Here is a 19,085-nt window from a genome sequence, read left to right on the forward strand (position 1 = left end):
CAACCAGCTCCTAACCCTCTCTGCCTTCCCATCTCACCTCTGGACAGAAGCTGCCTGTTTAGTCTCTTGTATCTACTTCAGCTAAGAGGCCCACTCCTCACGAGTATCAGTTTATGTCCCACAGTCCAGTAAGAAGACATTTTAAATAAGATTTTTCTTTTAAAAGTCAAAAGCCAAAAGGAAATTTGATAGCATCGCATTAAAAACAAAACAAAACAAAACAAAACAAAACTTTGTAAGAGAAAACCAAAACCAAACCCATTGCTGCCAGATCAATTCCAACTCATAGCAACCCTGTAGGACAGAACAGAACTGCCCCATAGGGTTTCCAAGGAGCAGCTAGTGGATTCAAACTGAGACCTTTTGGTTAGCAGCTGATCGCTTAACCAATATGCCACCATGGCTCCTTTATAAGACGAAGGACACCATAAACAAAGTTAAAATAAAACAAGATTGGAAGAAATATTTGCAATAGAGATAACAGATAAAGGATATATAGAACATACAGAGAACTAACACCACTAGTCCGTCAGTTTATCATACTGTGGTGGCTTGTGTGTTGCTGTGATGCTGGAAGCTATGCCTCTGGTATTTCAAATACCAACAAGGTCACCCACTGTGGACAGGTTTCAGTGGAGCTTCCAGACTAAGACAGACTAGGAAGAAGGACCTGTGGTCTACTTCTGAAAAAACTGGCCAGCAGAACATTGTCTGATATAATGACAGAAGATGAGCCCCTCAGGTTGGAAGGCACTCAAAATACGACTGGGAAGAGCTGCCTTCTCAAAGTAGAGCAGACCTTAATGAGTGGATGGAGTCAAGCTTTCGGGACCTTCATTTGCTGATGTGGCATAACTCAAAATGAGAAGAAACAGCTGCAAACATCTACTAGTAATCAGAACGTTGAATGTACGAAGTATGAATCTAGAAAAATTGGAAGTCCTCAAAAATGAAATGGACTAGGCATTAGTAAGCTGAAATGGACTGGTATTGGCCATTTTAAATCAGACAGTCATATGGTCTACTATGCCAGGAATGACAAATTGAAGAGGAATGGTGTCACATTCATTGTCAAAAAGGACATTTCAAGATCTATCCTGAAGTACGACACTGTCAAGTGATAGGTCATAGCCATATGACTACAAGGAAAACCAGGTAATATGATTATTATTCAAATTTATACAGCAAACATTAATGCCAAAGATGAGGAAATTGAATATTTTTACCAATTTCTGCAGTCTGAAGTTGATCAAACATGCAATCAGGATGCATTGATAATTACTGGTGATTGGATACTGTCATGGTTTGAATCATGTCCCCCCAAAAATGTGTGTATCAATTTGGCTGGGCCATGATTCCCAGAACTGTGTGGTTCGCCTCCATTTTGTGATTGTAATTTTATGTTAAAGAGGATTCGGGTGGGATTGTAACATCACCCCTACCCAGGTCACATCCCTGATCCAATGTAAACGGAGTTTCCCTAGGGTGTGGCCTGCACTACCTTTTACCTTACAAGAGATAAAAGGAAAGGGAAGCAAGCAGAGAATTGGGGACCTCATACCACCAAGAAAGAAGCACCGGGAGCAGAGTGCGTCCTCTGGACCCGAGGTTCCTATGCAGAGAAGCTCCTAGTCCAGGGGAAGACTGATGATGACTAGGACCTTCCTCCAGAACCGACAGAGAGAGAAAGCCTTCCCCTGGAGCCGTCGCCCTGAATTTGGACTTCTAGCCTGCTAGACTGTGAGAAAATAAATTTCTCCTTATTAAAATCATCCACTCGTGGTATTTCTGTTAGAGCAGCACTAGATGACTAAGACAGATGCTAAAGTTGGGAACAAAGAGGAAGGGTCAATAGTTAGAAAATATGCCCTTGGTCATAGAAATGATACTGGAGATCACGTAACAGAATTTTGGAAGACCAACAACTTATTCATTGTAAAAATCTTTTTTCAATAACATACACAGATACTATACACATGGACTTCTTCAAATGGAATACACAGGAATCAAATCGATTAAATCTGTGGAAAGAGATGATGGAAAAGTTCAATATCATCTGTCAGAACAAGGCCAGGGGCTGACTGTGGAACAGATCATCAGTTGCTCATATACAAATTCAAGCTGAAGCTGAAGAAAAGTAAAACAAGTCCATAAGAAACAAAATATGACCTCGGGCATATCCCACCTGAATTTGGAGACCATCTCAAGAACAGATTTGACGCACTGAACATTAATGACTGAAAACCAGACAAGTTCTAGGATGACATCAAGGACATCATTCATGAAGAAAGCAAAAGGACATTAAAAAGACATGAAAGAAAGAAAAGACCAAAATGGATGTCAGAAGAGACTCTGAAATTTGCTCTTCAATGTAGAGTAGCTAACGCGAATAGAAGAAATGATGAAGTAGTAAAAGAACTGAATAGAAGATTTCAAAGGGCAGCTCAAGAAGACAAAGTAAAGTATTATAATAAAATGTGCAAAGGGACGAACATGCTTGACATTTCACAAGCTGGAAGAACTGAAGAAAAAAATTCAAGCCTTGAGTTGCAATATTGAAGGATTCTATAGACAAAATATTGAACGATGCAGGAAGCATCAAAAGAAGATGGAAGGGATATACGGTCACTGTACCAAAAAGAATTGGCCCATTTCAGGAGGTAGCATATGATCAAGAACCGATGGTACTGAAGGAAGAAGTCCAAGCTGCACTGAAGGCATTGGCTAAAAACAAGGCCCCAGGAATTGACGGAATACCAACTGAGATCTTTCAACAAACAGATGCAGCACTGGAGATGCTCACTTGTCTATGCCAAGAAATTTGGAAGATAGCTACCTTGCCAACTGACAGGAAGAGATCCATACTTGTGCTCATTCCAAAGAAAGCTGATCCAGTAGAATGTGGAAACTGTCACACAATATTATTAATATCACACATAAGTAAAATTTTGCTGAAGATCATTCAAAAGCGGTTGCAGCAGTATATCGGCAGGGAGCTGCCAGAAGTTAAGGCTGGATTCAGAAGAGGATGTGGAATGTGGGATATCCTTGCTGATGTCAGATGGATCCTGACTGAAAGCAGAGAATACCAGAAAGATGTTTACCTGTGTTTTATTGACTATGCAAAGACATTTGACTATGTGGATCATAACAAATTATGCATAACATAGTGAAGAATGGGAATTTTGGAACACTTAATTGTGCTCATGAGGAACCTGTACATAGACCAAGAGGCAGTCATTTGAACAGAACAAGGCGACACTGTGTGATTTAAAATCAACAAAGGTGTAGCATCAGGGTGGTATCCTTTCACCATACTTATTCAATCTGTATGCTGAGCATATAATCCGAGAAGCTGGACTATACGAAGAAGAATGTGGCATCTGGATTGGAGGAAGACTCATTAACAACCTTTGATATGCAGATGACACAACCTTCCTTGCTCAAAATGAAGAGGACCTGAAGCACTTACAGCCTTCACTATGGATTACACCTCAACCTAAAGAAAACAAAAATTCTCACAACTGGACCAATAAATAACATCATGATAAACAAAGAAAATATTGAAGTTGTCAAGGATTTCATTTTACTTGGGTCCACAATCAACACCCATGGAAGCAGCAGTCAAGAAATCAAACAACATATTGCATTGGGCAAATGTGCTGCAAAAGACCTCTTTAAAGTGTTGAAAAGCAAAGATGTCACTTTAAGGACTAAGGTGTGCCTGATCCAAGCCATGGTGTTTTCAACTGCCTTTTATGCATGAGAAAGCTGGACAATGTTTAAGGAAGACCAAAGAAGAACAGATGCCTTTGAATTATGGTGTTGTCGAAGAATATTGAATATACCGTGGACTGCCAAAAGAACAAACAAATCTGTCTTGGAAGAAGTACAGCCAGAGTGCTCCGTGGAAGAGAGGATAGTGAGACTTTGTCTCACATACTTGGGACATGTTATCAGCAGGGACCATTCCATGGAGGACATCATGCTTGGTAAAGTAGAGGGTCAGCAAAAAAGAGCAAGACCCTCGATGAGACAGACTGACACAGTGGCTTCAACAATGGGCTCAAACATAACAATGATTGTGTGGATGGTACAGGACTGGGCAGTGTTTCTTTCTGTTGTACATAGGGTCGCTATGAGTCGGAACCGACTCAATGGCACCTAACAACAACAACATAGAGAAGGAATAACATCTGTAAGAAAAAGACAAACAGTAAAAAAGCGGCAAAGAATAAGAACAGAAAAGGAAATATAAACGGCCTGTAAACGTAAGAAAAAAAGTTCAACCTAATTAAATCCAGAGAAATGCATTCTGATAAACAAACTATCCTTTTATACTCATTAGATCAGCAAAAATTATACACTTGGATAATATAATGCAGTTGGCTGAGTGTGGGGCAATACATACTTTTAGACTCTGACATAAGAATACAAAGCATTTGGGCAACTACTAAAGTTAAAAATACTCATATGTTGTGACCCAGCAAGTTCAAGGAGGCTTGTACAGGTTGTTCATTACAGTATAATTAATGCAACAACAAGAACAAAAAGGAAACACTACAAGAATGGCTATATAGTCTATGTTGTTGAGTGTCATCAAGTCAATTTTGACTCACAGTGAAGACCCATGTGACAGAGTAGACCTGCCCCACAGGGTTTTCTAGGCTGTAATCTTTACTGGAGCAGATCTCCAGGTTGGGTGGGTAGAATTGCTAACCTTTCCGTTAGCAGCTGAGCACTTAACCATCGCACTGCCAGGTCTCCTTATATAATCTATGATGCATCTACACTGTAGAACACAATGAGAAATTAAAAAGAATGAGGTAGATCTGTATTTACTGACATGGGACTATGCAGACCGCAGAGGGAAAAGAAAACCCAAGTTGCCTAATACTATCATAAAATAAGACCATTTTCAATGGGTCCTTTACGATTATGTAAATGTGTAACTAAAGGTGTTGAAGGAGACACACCAGAGTGGCAACAGTGATTACCTCTAGGAAGGAAACTGGGATGGGGGGGTGGGGGTGGGTAGAGGTCAAACAGAACTGGACCTTATCTGTAATGTTTAATGTCATAGTGGTTAACTGTCACTTGTGGCTGCCCAATATCTTTTGAACAGTTATCCTATATTTTTATAGTGAGTCTGTACTGTGAATTTCATCTACCCAACGTAGACTGAAAGAAATTTTGCTTTCCAGCCTCTGAGATTGGTCCAGGAGTGTGAGGGTTATTTGTACCTCACAAGAATGCTTACCAAAAGAACCCCACTATGAGGATGTTCATAATAATTAAAACCCGTTGCTGTTGAGTCGATTCTGAATCAGAGCGACCCTATAGGACAGAGTAGAACTGCTCCATAGGGTTTCCAAGGCTGTAATCTTTACAGAAGCAGACTGTCACATCTCTCTCCCTTAAAGCAGCTGGTGGGTTCAAACCGCTGACCTTTCAGTTATAAGCTGAACACTTTAATCACTGTGCCACCAGGGCTCCTTCATAATAATTAGGTAGATGAAATGACCAATTGTTTGTATTTCAATCAGCCTTTCTCCAGTCACCCCAGTGCTTGCTCAATGGCTTCACAAACAAAGTTATCACAGGGACAGGGAGAGAAATTATGCATAGACTCAGCAACATGAACTTCCCCTCACCAAAACTGACCTGGCTATTGTCACTTTTGAGTTTGCCAGCAGAAGCGCTCTACCCTAAGCATTTACTAGGATAACACATTCTTGAGTGTGTTAATCAGCCGTCTGGTGGTAGGTTGATTACACAGACATTTCTAAATATGGATTTCCTTCCCTTCTCACCATTCTTCTGCCAGTAACATCATCAGCAGATTTCCTCAATATCTTATTCACTGTCTTGCTATCTTAAACTATATTACTGTTGACAAAGGAACTTAATTTGCCACAAAAGAAATAAGGCAATGGTTGAATTCAAAAGATTCACTGGTCTTACCATATTTACAGAGTAGTAGAATGGCCTATTGAAGATTCAGTTATGGTTGAGTGTTGTCCCATAGAGTGTGGCTCATGCTCCGAACCAGTGGCCAATAAATATTCCTGTTTTCCCTGTGGGCCAGAATGCATGGGTCTAAAATCCAAAGGGTGGAAGTGGAAATGGCCCTAAGCACTGTATAATTACTGTTACACTTGAGACATTTTTGTTTCCTCCCTAGTTACCTTGGGCTCTGCTGGTTTAGAGGTCAAGGGGAGAAATGCTTCCATTAGGGGATGAAAAAACAATCCCCTTGAATTGGAAGTTGAACTGATGTGTTAATTCTCGACTCCTTATAACTCTGGATAAAACAGGCAAGAGAGGATAGGCTAGGATGACTCATCCTGATTATCAAGGGGCAAGAGGGTTGCTGCTACACAATGATGGGGAAAAGGAGTATTATTGGAACCTGAGGGATCTTTTAGATACCTCCTAGTATATTACCTCCAGTGGCACAAAGTTAATGAAATACTATAGAAGCCTCACACAGACTGTTACGGATTGAATTGTGTTCACCAAAAATATGTGTTATAAATCCTGACTCCTGGTAATAATCCCATTTGGGAATGGGTTTTCTTTGTGATGTTAATGAGACAGTATTAGTGTAGGTGTATCTTAAGTCAGTCTCTTTTGAGATATAAAACAGATTAAACAAGCAAGCAAGAGAGCAAAGATGGGGAAGATAATGCTAAGCCACAAGAAGATCACTAAGGAACCAAGGAACAAGGACTTTCCCCCAGAGCCAACAGAAAGAGAAAGCTTCCTCTAGAGCCGGTGCCCTGAATTTGAACTTCTAGCCTCCTAAACTGTAAGAAAATAAATTTCTGTTTGTTAAAGTCATCCACTTGTATTTCTGTTATAGCAGCACTAGATAACTAAGACAGACAGAGCCACAAAGGACTCAGATCTTTCAGGAACAAAACTTTAGATCATGCCATCAGATAACGAATTTTACCAGCTGAGGTGCTGGCTGAGGTCAAAGGAACTTGGAATGATAGAGGAAGGAAAATATAATACTGACAATAGCCTGTTGACCAGTTGCAGAAATGTGGACAGTAACTGCTTCCTGTATTTTCCTCCTTGGTGATATATATGTGTGTGTGTTGTATATGTTTATATATATGTGTATGTGTATGTATGTATATGTAGGTATACACACACGTATGTATTATGTATGTGCATGTATGTGTATATCCAAGGAGCCCTGGTGGCACAGTGGTAAAAATGCTTGAATGCTTACCAAAAGGTTGGTGGTTCAAATCCACCAGCCACTCTGTGGGAGAATGATGTGGCAGCCTGCTTCTGTACAGAGTATAGCCTGAACCCTACAGGGCAGTTCTACTGTCTCTTGTAGGACCACTATGAATCGGAATCGATTTGACAGCAATGGGTTGGGTTTTATATGTATATTCATATATATATACTAATTTTCTTTTTTTCCTCTTCCTGTTCTTTATTATTTCATATAGGATGTGTTGCTGATAATTAATTTTATTAAAGTGCAAAGGTTTAGACTATCGGGATGAGATTATGACTGAACTAGAGGAGTGGACGTCACTCAGAGATCCTGGACTGGGAGCTGGATGCAGGAACTGATTAGACTTTGGGTCTCCCCTTTAATGAAGGTGAGTGCATTTTTATTTGTATGAAAAATTGTTACATTTTATTATGTTAAGAGTGGCAGTTCTCAAACTCTGCTGCCTGTTAGAATTGCCTAGAGAATCTTGTTAGAATTGCCTAGAGCACCTTGTTAGACTTGCCTAGAGCATCTTGTTAAAATGTTTCTGTAAATCTGGGGCTGGGCCCAAATTTCTGCCATTCATCATTTCCCAGGTGATGCTGATGCTGCTGGTCCATGGACCACATGTTGAATAAAAAAGCATGTTACTGCTGTTGCTGTTGTTCAGAGTGATAGTCAACTGTCATTCCTGACTGTCTATCATCTTTACAATACCCTCCCTACACTGCTACTTTCCTCGGTAGAATCTAGAAAAGTCACTTCCCAGCCAGGGTGCAAATGGGTGCCCTAAGTTCTGCCAATCATCCATGTATTTACTAGACTTTGATTTGGATGTGAGTGGCCTTTGTGTGGGACATCCATATTATTAATTAGGTGGCAGCAGAGGTGCCAGTTTTAGGAGGGGTACGTTCTCTGATGAGGCCAGTCCTGGGAGTGAGTCTGGCTGTTGTTCCGGGAATCTTAGCAATTAGTGTCTTTCTCTAGCCCTCCCAACAGTTCGGTGAACCAACCTAACATCCTTTAGGAAATCCTATTCTTCAACTAGCCAGAGTGTGTTCTGTTGTTTGCAACTAAAAATCCTAACCCATACAAATGAATAACCTATGTAACGAATATTTAATTTAAAAAAGAGCAAAAGTAGTTTTATTGGCAAAGTGAACTTAAAAAAGCAAGTGTAATTTAGATAACTTCAATAAAATATTTAGCACAATGTGTGGCATAGAGAAATACTTGATACATGTGGTTGTTTTTAAAGGGGATTGTTTTGTTATTTTTATGGAAATGATACATTGTCCTTATAAAAATTTAACTAACTATAGAAAAGTATACACAAATACCTCTATGTAAAACATGATTCTAGATAGCTCTAATAAAAAGGAAGTAAGAATGGAGAGATGTACATTTATAGTCAGGACTAAAGTTTCAAGAACAGGATCAAAGTTCATGCTGTTTTTAAAATAAAATTTAAAAAATTAATTTTATTAGCATTAGCCTACATTTCTGAAACAGGGCTGGCTGGCATTCTAATTGGTACAAATATTTCCTCTCCCAGTGTCCTAGGGCTGCATTCAATAAGGGACCAAACACAAACCTCTCATTTCAAGTTCGATATCCCTTAAGAAACTAGTCCTGGCTTTCTTTTCACATGTGGTAATTCTGCGAGTTTACTTCTAATTCTTTTAAAATATTATGCATTTTTTTTAATGTACAAATTTCAGGGGACAACAGCTGTAAACTCCATTAGGAGCTATACTCCCTGTCTCTAGAACAATGCTCGCTATACTTAAATTGCTGAATAGATACCTGGATGGGTGGATGAGTAAATGAGTGAATGAGTAGATGAAAAGAACTTGGGCTGTGGAGTCAAACAGGCCTGGACTCAAATCTCTGTCCCACAACCTTCTAACTATCTAACTCAAAGTAAGGTACTGAGTCCACTTTACAAAGATACTACGAATCTGCTGGTATATTATATTAGAAAGTAAGTTCCATGAAAGTGGGAACTTAAAATCTTTTTTTTTCTTTTGGCAGAAATGTTTTTTTTTTTTTTTAATTGTGCTTTAGATGAAGGTTTACAGAGCAAATTAGTTTCACATTAAACAATTAATACACATACTGTTTTGTGACATTGGCTGCCAACCCCATGACTTGTCAACAGTCTCCCCTTCTTGATCTTGGTTTCCCCATTTCCATTCGTTCAGCTTTCCTGTCCCCTTCTGCCTTCTCATCCTTGCTCTGGGCTGGTGTGTCCATTTACTCTCCTATACGTGGTTCTGCTACATGTATTACTGTTTGTTTTATGGGCCTGCTAATCCTTGACTGAAGGGTGAACCTCAGGAATGACTTCAGTACTGAGTTAAAAAGGTGTCCGGGGGCCACACTCTCAGGGTTTCTTCAGTCTCTGTCAGACCAGTAAGTCTGGTCTTTTTTTGTGAGTTAGAATTTTGTTCTACATTTTTCTCCAGCTCTGTCCAGGACCCTCTATTGTGATCCCTGTCAGCGCAGTCGGTGGTGGTAGCCGGGCACCATCTAGGTGTGCTGGACTCAGTCTGGTGAAGGCTGTGGTAATTGTGGTCCATTAGTCCTTTGGACGAATCTTTCCCTCGTGTCTTTGGTTTTCTTCATTCTCCTTTACTCCAGATAGAGCGGGACCAATGGATGTATCTTAGATGGCTGCTCACAAGCTTTTAAGACCCCAGACGCTATTCACCAAAGTAGGATGTAGAACATTTTCTTTATAAACTTTGTTAATGCCAATTGAGCTACATGTCCCCTGAGACCATGGTTTCCAGGCTTCAGCCCAGTAACTTGGTCCCTCAGGGAGACTGGATGTGTCTGTGAAGCTTCTATGACTTTGCCTTGGTCAAGCTGTGCTGACTTCCCCAGTATTGTGTACTGTCTCACCCTTCACCAAAGTTACCACTTAATCTATTGTCTAGTTAGTGTTAAAAAAATACTTTGAATGAATGAATGAATTTGAGGTCCTCACTATCTATAATGTGTGTCAGATGTATGAATTTTTCTAACTGGACTCAGACTGTTAACTCTTTTCATTTGTCTGCTTCTTTATTACCTTGCTGAGGCCGCCAGTAAGGTCGGTCATCAGCTGCTCAGTGTCCCTACCGTTAATGTGTCTGTCTCTAGCTGTGTTTGCCTTTCCTAATTTATTTCTTTTAACTGCTTTAGAAGAAAAAAACTGGGTAACTGCATTTTTAGTAAACCAGGTAGCCAGGATTGTTAGATAAAGCAGGAATAAGTAGGCTGTGTTCAAAGGTTTAATAAATGGATTCTGCTCTGAGTAATTTCATAATCCTTATTGTTGTTGTTAGCTGCTGAAGAGTCAGCTCTGACTCATGATGACCCCATGCACAACTTAATGAAATGCTGCCCAGTCCTACACCAACCCCATGATTGGTTGGGGATCAGACCATTGTGATCCATAGAGTTTTCACCCACTGATTCCTAGTCCCTCTTAGTCTAGAAGCTCCACTGAAACCTGTTCAGCATCATAGCAACACACAAGCCTTCCCTGACATATGGGTTGCGGCTATGCATGAGGTGAATTGGGCAGGAATTGAACTTGAGTCTCCTGACTTGCATGGAAGGTGAGAATTCTACCACTGAACCACTACTGCTCCTTCATAATCTTTAGTAAATAGTTAATGTGACATTTAATTTGCTGCTCAGATATTTTTTCTTTCTCTTCAGTTTTAACCTGTGTTTTGAATAGAATTTCTGAAAGAGTGACTTTAAGATTTATAAATTATTATTGAAATATTTTAATACTTGAAAATAATGCTTGGTAGAGTCCAATGATTATAATAAAGATTGATGAGTACATTATAAAGCAAAAGTTTCAATAACCAAGAACATCTGTACAAATTAGACCAATTATTTGCTCAAAGAAAAATATTTTTAATTTAATATCTTTCTCTCTCTCAGGAATATTTCCATTTAGTTTTAGATAAGATGGGGTAAGCAAGGAAATTAAATTAATCAAAACTTCTGATCACAATACTTTAATGTCTCTAAGGACAGCAAAAAGCTTCATAAACAGATTTCTTTTTAACTGAATTCACAATTAGAAATCATTATTAGTTTTCCCATCTGTCTTTTTTTATAATAGATTTTATTTGTTTAGAGCAGTTTCAGATTTACAGAAAAATTGGGCAGAAAGTACAAAGAATTCCCATATACACCCTCTCTCCCTTGCACTGTTTCTGTTGTTAACATCTTGCATTAGGGTAGCACATTTTTTTACAATTGATGAACTAATACTGATACATTATTATTAACTAAAATCCACAGTTTACATTAAGTTTTACTCTTTCTGTTGTACAGTCCTATGGGTTTTGATACCATCGGTCTCTTTTCATAAACATTAAAAGAAATAAGTTTGGAGGCCTATTTAAGTTAACAAAGGACCCACAACAGAAACAAAGAAAAATGGATAATAAAGACCTCTATGTAAATGGCAGAAAGCTTATTTACCTGTGCCAGGTTTCTCCACCAAATCCATAATGCTGATGTCCTTTACCCATGACACGAGGAGGTTCACACTTTGGCCTGTGTTCCTCAGGGAGTGAAATTGGTATTATCCCACCATACTCCCTATCAGCACCCCAGGGAAGCCTGCATTGTTGGAGTGACTCCCTCAATTCCTGATACCTGTGAAAAAAGAGAGACTTTTGAAATAGCTTCAGAAATAACTCAAATTCTTATAGTTTCATAATTATTTTTATATCGTCAGCACACAGACAGAATTCTCAGTGTAGGTTAGATTATGATACATACTGGTTATTTAGGCATCATGGGACCCCTGAAGGAATGAGATCAAATTCTCGAAGGCCTACAGATTTTTTTTTTTCTAAATGGGGAGTATATTGTGAAGGAGAAGATCTTTGATCCTATGTTCTATCTAGAGCTTCTGTCCCTGGACCAGCAGCATCAGCATCTCTTGAGAGCTTGTTAGATATTAAAATTCTTAGGCTCCCCCCAAGACCTAGGAATCAGAATCTCTGGGGATGGGCCCCTGTAATCTGTTTTAACTACCCCTCCAGGTGATTCTTACGCATGCTAAAATTTTAGAAGCATTGTCCTGTTCAAGTTACCTTCTATAGAAACCAGGTCTCCAATAGTCCCATCCCTTACAATAGTACTATTCAGTGGGTTGGAGACATGGACATTTCCTCAGTTGGCTGTTAGGGCTTAGCCTGATACTGAAAATGAATAGTTCAGATGATTTGGTCCGCCCTTTCTTAACAAGAGCGTGAAGGACAGGGCCCTATCTTGTTTACAGTTGTAACAGTGCTTTACCCAGTGCCTGACATACAGAAAGTGCTCGATAGAGTCTGCTGAATGACTGCATGCATGAGTGAATGAGCAAGGATTTGTGTCCTGGATTGCAGCCCAAGACACTGGAATAAAACCCCTGGCTAGGGAGAGGGTCTCACAAAACACAGAAGACTATATCTGGCAAAAGATCTGCTTCCTAATTAGGAAAGATTTAATGACTTTCAGTTTCCAATAATGGAAGGCCAAGTTATTTGCATCAATCTTCCCATTGAAAACTACTAAAAATGCTGACAAAGAAAAGAAAACATCTTTTTAAAAGCAACTAATTGTTATTAACTCTAGAAAGGGATACTAGGCCTACATAAGAGGAAAAATAGGAACCCAGAAAGGTAAAGAAGCACCCAAGCCACCTTTGCCCTTTTGTTTTAAGGGGCTTACAGAGTGAAAGGTACAGACATCAAAGTTTAGGGCCAGATAGAAATCTACACTCTCACATTAAAGGTGAGTCAGAAGAATGGTCTTTTGTTCAAGTTTGCACGTGCCCAAGACTTGACCTTGGATTTACATCATCCCCTAGGCACCTCGCAGGACAAACTGAATCCTCTCTGGAGGAGGGGTTCTTAAGAGGAATCCCTGCTGAAGATGAGTTCTAATGAATGAGGAGTTATCTAGGTGGAAGAGAGGGAAGAATATTCTAAGCAAGGGGAGTAGCATCAAAAAGGCCTAAAGACGGCAAAGATTATGGAATTGAAAAATCTTGACAATGTTGACTCCAGAATCCCTCTTACAGAGGGAACTATTTTTGTTTGATAAAGTATTTTGCTAAGCCACTTGGTGTAGAGACAGAGATCTTAAAAGTATAGGTGTTGGTAGAATCCAAGCAACCTAAAAGATGGATTAAGCTGCTCTGCAGTGGGAGTGATTTGTGTTTTCACTCCTGAGATAGAAAGAGGAGAGGGAAGGAGAGTAAAGGGAGAGGGAGAAGAAAGGAGCCAGCAAGATGGTAGGAGGCTGGGGACTACATTAGGTGAAAAGCCAGCCAGAGGCCCCTGGTGACAGGTGGGTTAAAGAACTGATGAACACAGAAGTTAGGGCTTATCAGGGGTTTTAAGTTATATGTAGTATAGTGTGACATGACTTCTCCTCCTGACCCCCAACTGTTCAGTGAAGTTTACCATGCTCACAAATGCTCTGTGTGGACAAGATCTCTAGAGGAAATTGAGGAAATACTGGGTTTCACTTCTGGGTCAATGTGGTATTCAACAGAACCAGGAACTCATTGTCAGAAATGACCAGGAGACTTTAAAGCCTCACCTCCACCTCTATCCTGGGAATTTAGATAAATTTTGGGGAAGGCTTTGGATTTCCACAAGTCATGGAATAAAGATTTGAGTGGAACGTAAAGGCTGAGAAAATTGTTGCATTAGAGTTGATATATAATTCAGGAATTTGGGGCACAGTAGAGAAGAGCTGTGGTAAGAGGTGAAGTAAGAGAGGAAAATAATATCCTGAAAGGCTGTATCAGCCCTTTGGAGTATACCTTGGGAGTAACAGGGAATCAGTCAGAAACATGGGAGAGGAGCTCAGAGACAGATAGAGGTATGGACTGTGGAGCTTCTTCTTCTTTGTACCACTATACAGCTTTGCTTAATGGAATCCCCTGTAAATATTTGCTGAATGGAAATATTTCCATTCACGAAATGTGACTATCTTATAAATTAAATGCATTATCTCATAAAGTCAATAGATTAGGGGTTGGCAAACTACAGTCCCTACCCAAACTATGGCCAAATCCAACCCACTGCCTGTTTTCATAAATAAAACATTACTGGAATGCAGACAAAACCATTCATATTTTATTGTCTATGGCTGCTTTCACCCCACAATGGTAGTGTTGAGTATTTGTGACAGAGACCATAAACCCTAAAATATTTACTATCTGGCCCTTTGCATAAAAAGTTTGCCAGTCCCTGCACCAGCTAGTCAAAGGGCATCTGGGTGACCATTGATTTGAGGTGCCATAGAAGTGACACTCAGTACGCAGACATCTAAGGCCCCCAGAAGCTCTATGACTATATGACTTACAGGCATGGTTTGGAGGACATGACAAGTGAAAAATATTTAAACACATTTGATTAATGACAACCTAAGCTTTAATATGTAAGTTTGTAAAAGTTCAATTTAAATCGTAAATGAGCCAATTTCTCAACAACTGCCCCCTGCATATTACACTGTCCCAGGAAGATGAGCCAGTAGAAAATGTTAATCAGTCATTTAGGTTGGCATCCATCTGAAGCTAGTAAGATGTAGGAAACCATTTAAAATAAAAGGCAAAACGTAAACAAGTCATATTCCCCTTTTACTTTAGGGTCTCACATTTTCCCCCTTAGCTTTAATGCTAATAGCATTTTATAGAAGGAACCAATTAAAATAAATATTATTAAATATTTTTAAAGCTTAAATAAAACACATCTTTATAACAAAGAGAATAATAATCAAATTATCAGTGCTGCAATCTGTAGCCAAAGAAAATTATTTACCTATTTATAAGAAAAATACCACTCCTTATGGATAAACCACTATCTTGTTTTGAAGTCACTTTACAGAATTTTGAGCATCAAATCACAAACTCAGGGGCTGGATTTAGCCAGTAATTATTAGAAGACATGATTAAGGGAAAACTCAGAAAAAAACATAACCCTAATTTTTTAGTTGGTAGAGAATTAATACTCAAGGAAAGTGTTCAGAAGTCAGAAAGCAGTGGAGTGACTCTAGAAACAGAATGGGAACCTGTAATGAAGCACTTCCTTAATTGATGTTTGTTTGCCTAAAGAGCTAGAGAACTTGCTAGAGATAAAGAGATGTCAGCCGAATGGACAATGGATAGGGATCTGTGATGATTCTGAATAGCTGCCCATGCTGCTATGAAATCTTCAGGAGGAGAAATACAAAAGAATACCACCTATTTATTTACTTAATATTTTTAAAGAAGATCAAGTCAGATTATATAAAATTGTAAATACTGTAATTGTTCCAAAACATACATGTGAATAAAGTAACTGAATTGTCAAAATTAACTTGCCCTTGGTCAGTGGGTAAGTTAACCATAATCCTGGTTTTCTTACTGTTTTCAGTGCCTTCTGCTACCCCTACTGAGCCTCTCAGCCCCAAAATAAGCTGAAAAACTTTTAGGAAATACATATTCCCTTGCTCCACCTCAGACCTACTGAGCCTGAATGTCTAGAGACAGAGACTAATCCGTTGCCGTTGATTCCGACTTACAGGAAAGAACAGAACTGCCTCACCAGGTTTCCAAGGAGAGGCCGGTAGGTTCAGCCTGCTGACAGAATTTTGAAGTAGGCAAAGATTTCTTACAGGACGCAAAATGCATTAACCATAAAACACATAAATTGATAAAAATGTACTTCATCAAAAGATATCATTATGAAAATAAAAAGGCAAACCACATACTGGGAGAAAACATCCACTATATATATCTGAATGTGGCTGATGGTACTTTTCAAAGATGGCCACGACAATGTCTTCACTGGAACACTTAGGCTTGGAGCTGGGAACCATCATGTAAGAAGTCTGACCATCCTGACACCCCCATGCTGGAGAAGACACGTGTAGGCACTCTGGTTGACAGTCCAGCTGTGCTCCCAGCTGACATGCAACATCAACTATCAGCCAGGTAAATAAGTCATCTTAGACAAGTGGTTAAGTCAAGCCTGCAGTTAATGGCAGCCTCAAATGACTGCAACCACAGCCAAGAACTGCCTAATCAAACCCTCCCCAAACCTGACCCATAAAATCGTGAGCAAAATAAAATGGTTGTTGTTTTATACCTGTTACATTCTGGAGTAATTTGTTACATAAGAATAAGTACCTGGAAAACAGACATAGGACTTGCAGCCAGAAGAGACAAAGAACTCCCACAAATTAACAATAAAAAGACAAGTTAATAAATAGAAAAACAAATATGTCACAAAAGAGGAAATACAAATAACCAAATAAGTACACGAGAAGGTGCTCAAGAAGATATCATTTCACACCTAAGGCTAAAATTAAAGAAAAGGTAATACCAGTATCAGCAAGGTTTTGTGCTAACTGGAACTCTCAACCATCAGTAGTGGGTGTGTAAAATGGTACATCAATTTAGAAAATTATTCGGGAATCACGTGTTTATTATACAAGTACATAAAAAATACTTCTCTATTTTCCATGGAATTTATGTTCAAAAAGGGGCTGAAATGTTGTAATAACATTCTTTTAAATTTCATCATTATTTACTTCAGAGATCAAAATCTTAAGACATTAAAATATAAGATCAGCTGTTGAGCCATAAGACTCAAATCAAGACCCAAAACTTAACGTTGACAAATGTAAGTAAGAAAATCAATAGCAGATTAAAGGATTCGGGGAAACAGTTTAATAGCTCTTTAAAAAAAAGACCTTTAGATTGTAGGTGTCAAGCTTGCTTACTCTGAACTCAGTGTAACATAACTGATGAACACTTAACATCGACTGTGGCTGGATCGTTATTACTGTGCAGAATAAAGGAGTACTGTCTCAGGCCTCACATGTCCTTAACTGACACGAGATGCCCTGATGCTGTGAACCTGCAGGCTCAGTTGACTCAACCCAGCTCAGATCTTGCAGGGAGTGGGGGAGAATGGCTAGATCCATCTCCAGGTAGGCGGGGTATGAAAGTGTCATACTGAGTCACATAGGAGTGCGCTCTGACCCTGGAGGTGAAGAAAAGGCCAGTAGAGGCTCCAACTGCAAGTTCAGCCCATGCTTTTGGCCAAATATAAACCCTCATGGTGCTGGTTTTGAGTCAGGACAACTGCCTATCTGCAAACCACATGTGATCTCTTAAGGGTTTCTTCTGAATCCAGGGAAGCCCTGCCTAACATGACAACCTTTGGATCTGGGCAGGAATTCTGGGCTGTGCCAATCTTGGGACTCAGGTTAACAGTAGAGGAGCAACTGCAGCAAGGACTGACTCCAGGAGTAGAAGTGAGCTGAGCCCTTTTCCTCCCCAGTATAAAAACATTCCTTTTAATTAAATGAAAACAGAAGTTTACAAGAAAACGTATAATATGATCTTTAAATTAAAACAAACAAACACCAGAGAGGACGCATATTGAAATGTTAACAAAAACCAACCAAAACCCGTTGAGTTGATTTCGACTCATAGCAACCCTACAGGACAGAGTAGAACCTCCTTGATAGGGTTTCCAAGGCTGTAAATCTTTACAGGAGCAGACTGCCCCATCTTTCTCGCTCTGAGCAGCTAGTGGGTTCAAACTGCTAACCTTTTTGTTAGCACGCAAGTACTTAACCACTTCGCCACCAGAGGTTTTCTTCCTCGTGCTTTAATTTCAGTTTTTTTTTTTTTTTCCTGTTGGAAGAATGGGGAGTTTGTTTTCTTTATGGATTTCTGTGGTTTTGAAAATAATTTTTAAGGAACATGTGTTAGCTTTATAATTAGGGAAAAAAACCTTCCTTTTCCTTTTCTAATATAAGGAGCATGTTTATAAACTAAAGTAAACCCACTGAAGTCTGATCAAGATGGTAAAAGCCTAGATGGAAAAAGAAAACAAAGTTTGTGAGAACCAGTGGTTTCATCTGGCAAAGAGAACTCTTAGAGAGGCCAAAAGAATCTTTAGATACTTGAAGGGCTGCTATCACAGGGATGAAAATTATTGTTAATTTGCATGGTTTCAGAGAGAAGAATTAGGATTTGAAGGTCAAAATTACGAGAAAGAAAAATGTTCCCACCAGAAAGAAAATTATCTAACAATCAGGAGCATTCAAAAATGAAATGAACTGCCTGTGTGGCAGTGATGTCCATTTTGGAAGTGTTTACACTGAAGCTAGGTGATTTCCTGTCTGATTCTTTAAAGAAATAATTCTTAAATGAGAGATATGATCAAGTGAAATTAAAAAACAAAAGAAAACAACCATGGTTGTTTTTTTCACTGTCCAGGTGTTCTGAGATTCCCCCTCCCCCAAAATGATTCAAGTAAATACAGAGAAGCTGGCACTAAGATCTTGGCAAATTTCTTATCTATATCTGTTACTTCATATGTAAAAAGGGGATAATTATAGTACTTCTCTCATAGGGTTGTTGTGAGGATTAAAATAATTACTACATACAAAGAGCTTGGTACAATGCTGACGCATCGTGATTACATGATATATGTTAGGTGCAGTTATGATCTATAATCAGTGTATTACAGGGAATTTGGTAGAGCAAAAATTTAGAAAGCAGCTATGAGCAAAAGATTCTGGGAGTGAGAATTTTTGAGCAGATGGTGTTAGGAGATGATGGGGAGCCACTACACTGATTTCCTCTATAAAAAAAATCTTTGATTAAAACATTGATTTTCTTTTATTAATTTTTTTTATTGTACTTTAGGTGAAGGTTTACAGAACAAATATTTTCTAATAGTCAGTACACATATTGTTTTATGACATTGGTTAACAACCCCATGACATGTCAACATGTTCCCGTCTCGGCCTTGGAGGACCTTTTTTT

General features: G+C 39.1%; 1 protein-coding gene across 1 annotated transcript in view; it reads right to left on the reverse strand.

Annotated features, from left to right (window-relative positions):
• SPMIP4 (sperm microtubule inner protein 4) overlaps positions 1 to 19,085 on the reverse strand; it is a 45,390-nt gene that overhangs the window by 25,361 nt on the left and 944 nt on the right. Inside the window, exon 2 of the mRNA XM_004377469.3 lies at positions 11,735 to 11,911. Within this exon, the coding sequence (XP_004377526.1) occupies positions 11,735 to 11,911 (177 nt within the window). The remainder of the gene's footprint in view (positions 1 to 11,734; positions 11,912 to 19,085) is intronic.

Source organism: Trichechus manatus, unplaced genomic scaffold (genome assembly GCF_000243295.1).
Source record: "Trichechus manatus latirostris isolate Lorelei unplaced genomic scaffold, TriManLat1.0 scaffold00050, whole genome shotgun sequence".
NCBI lineage: Eukaryota > Metazoa > Chordata > Mammalia > Sirenia > Trichechidae > Trichechus > Trichechus manatus.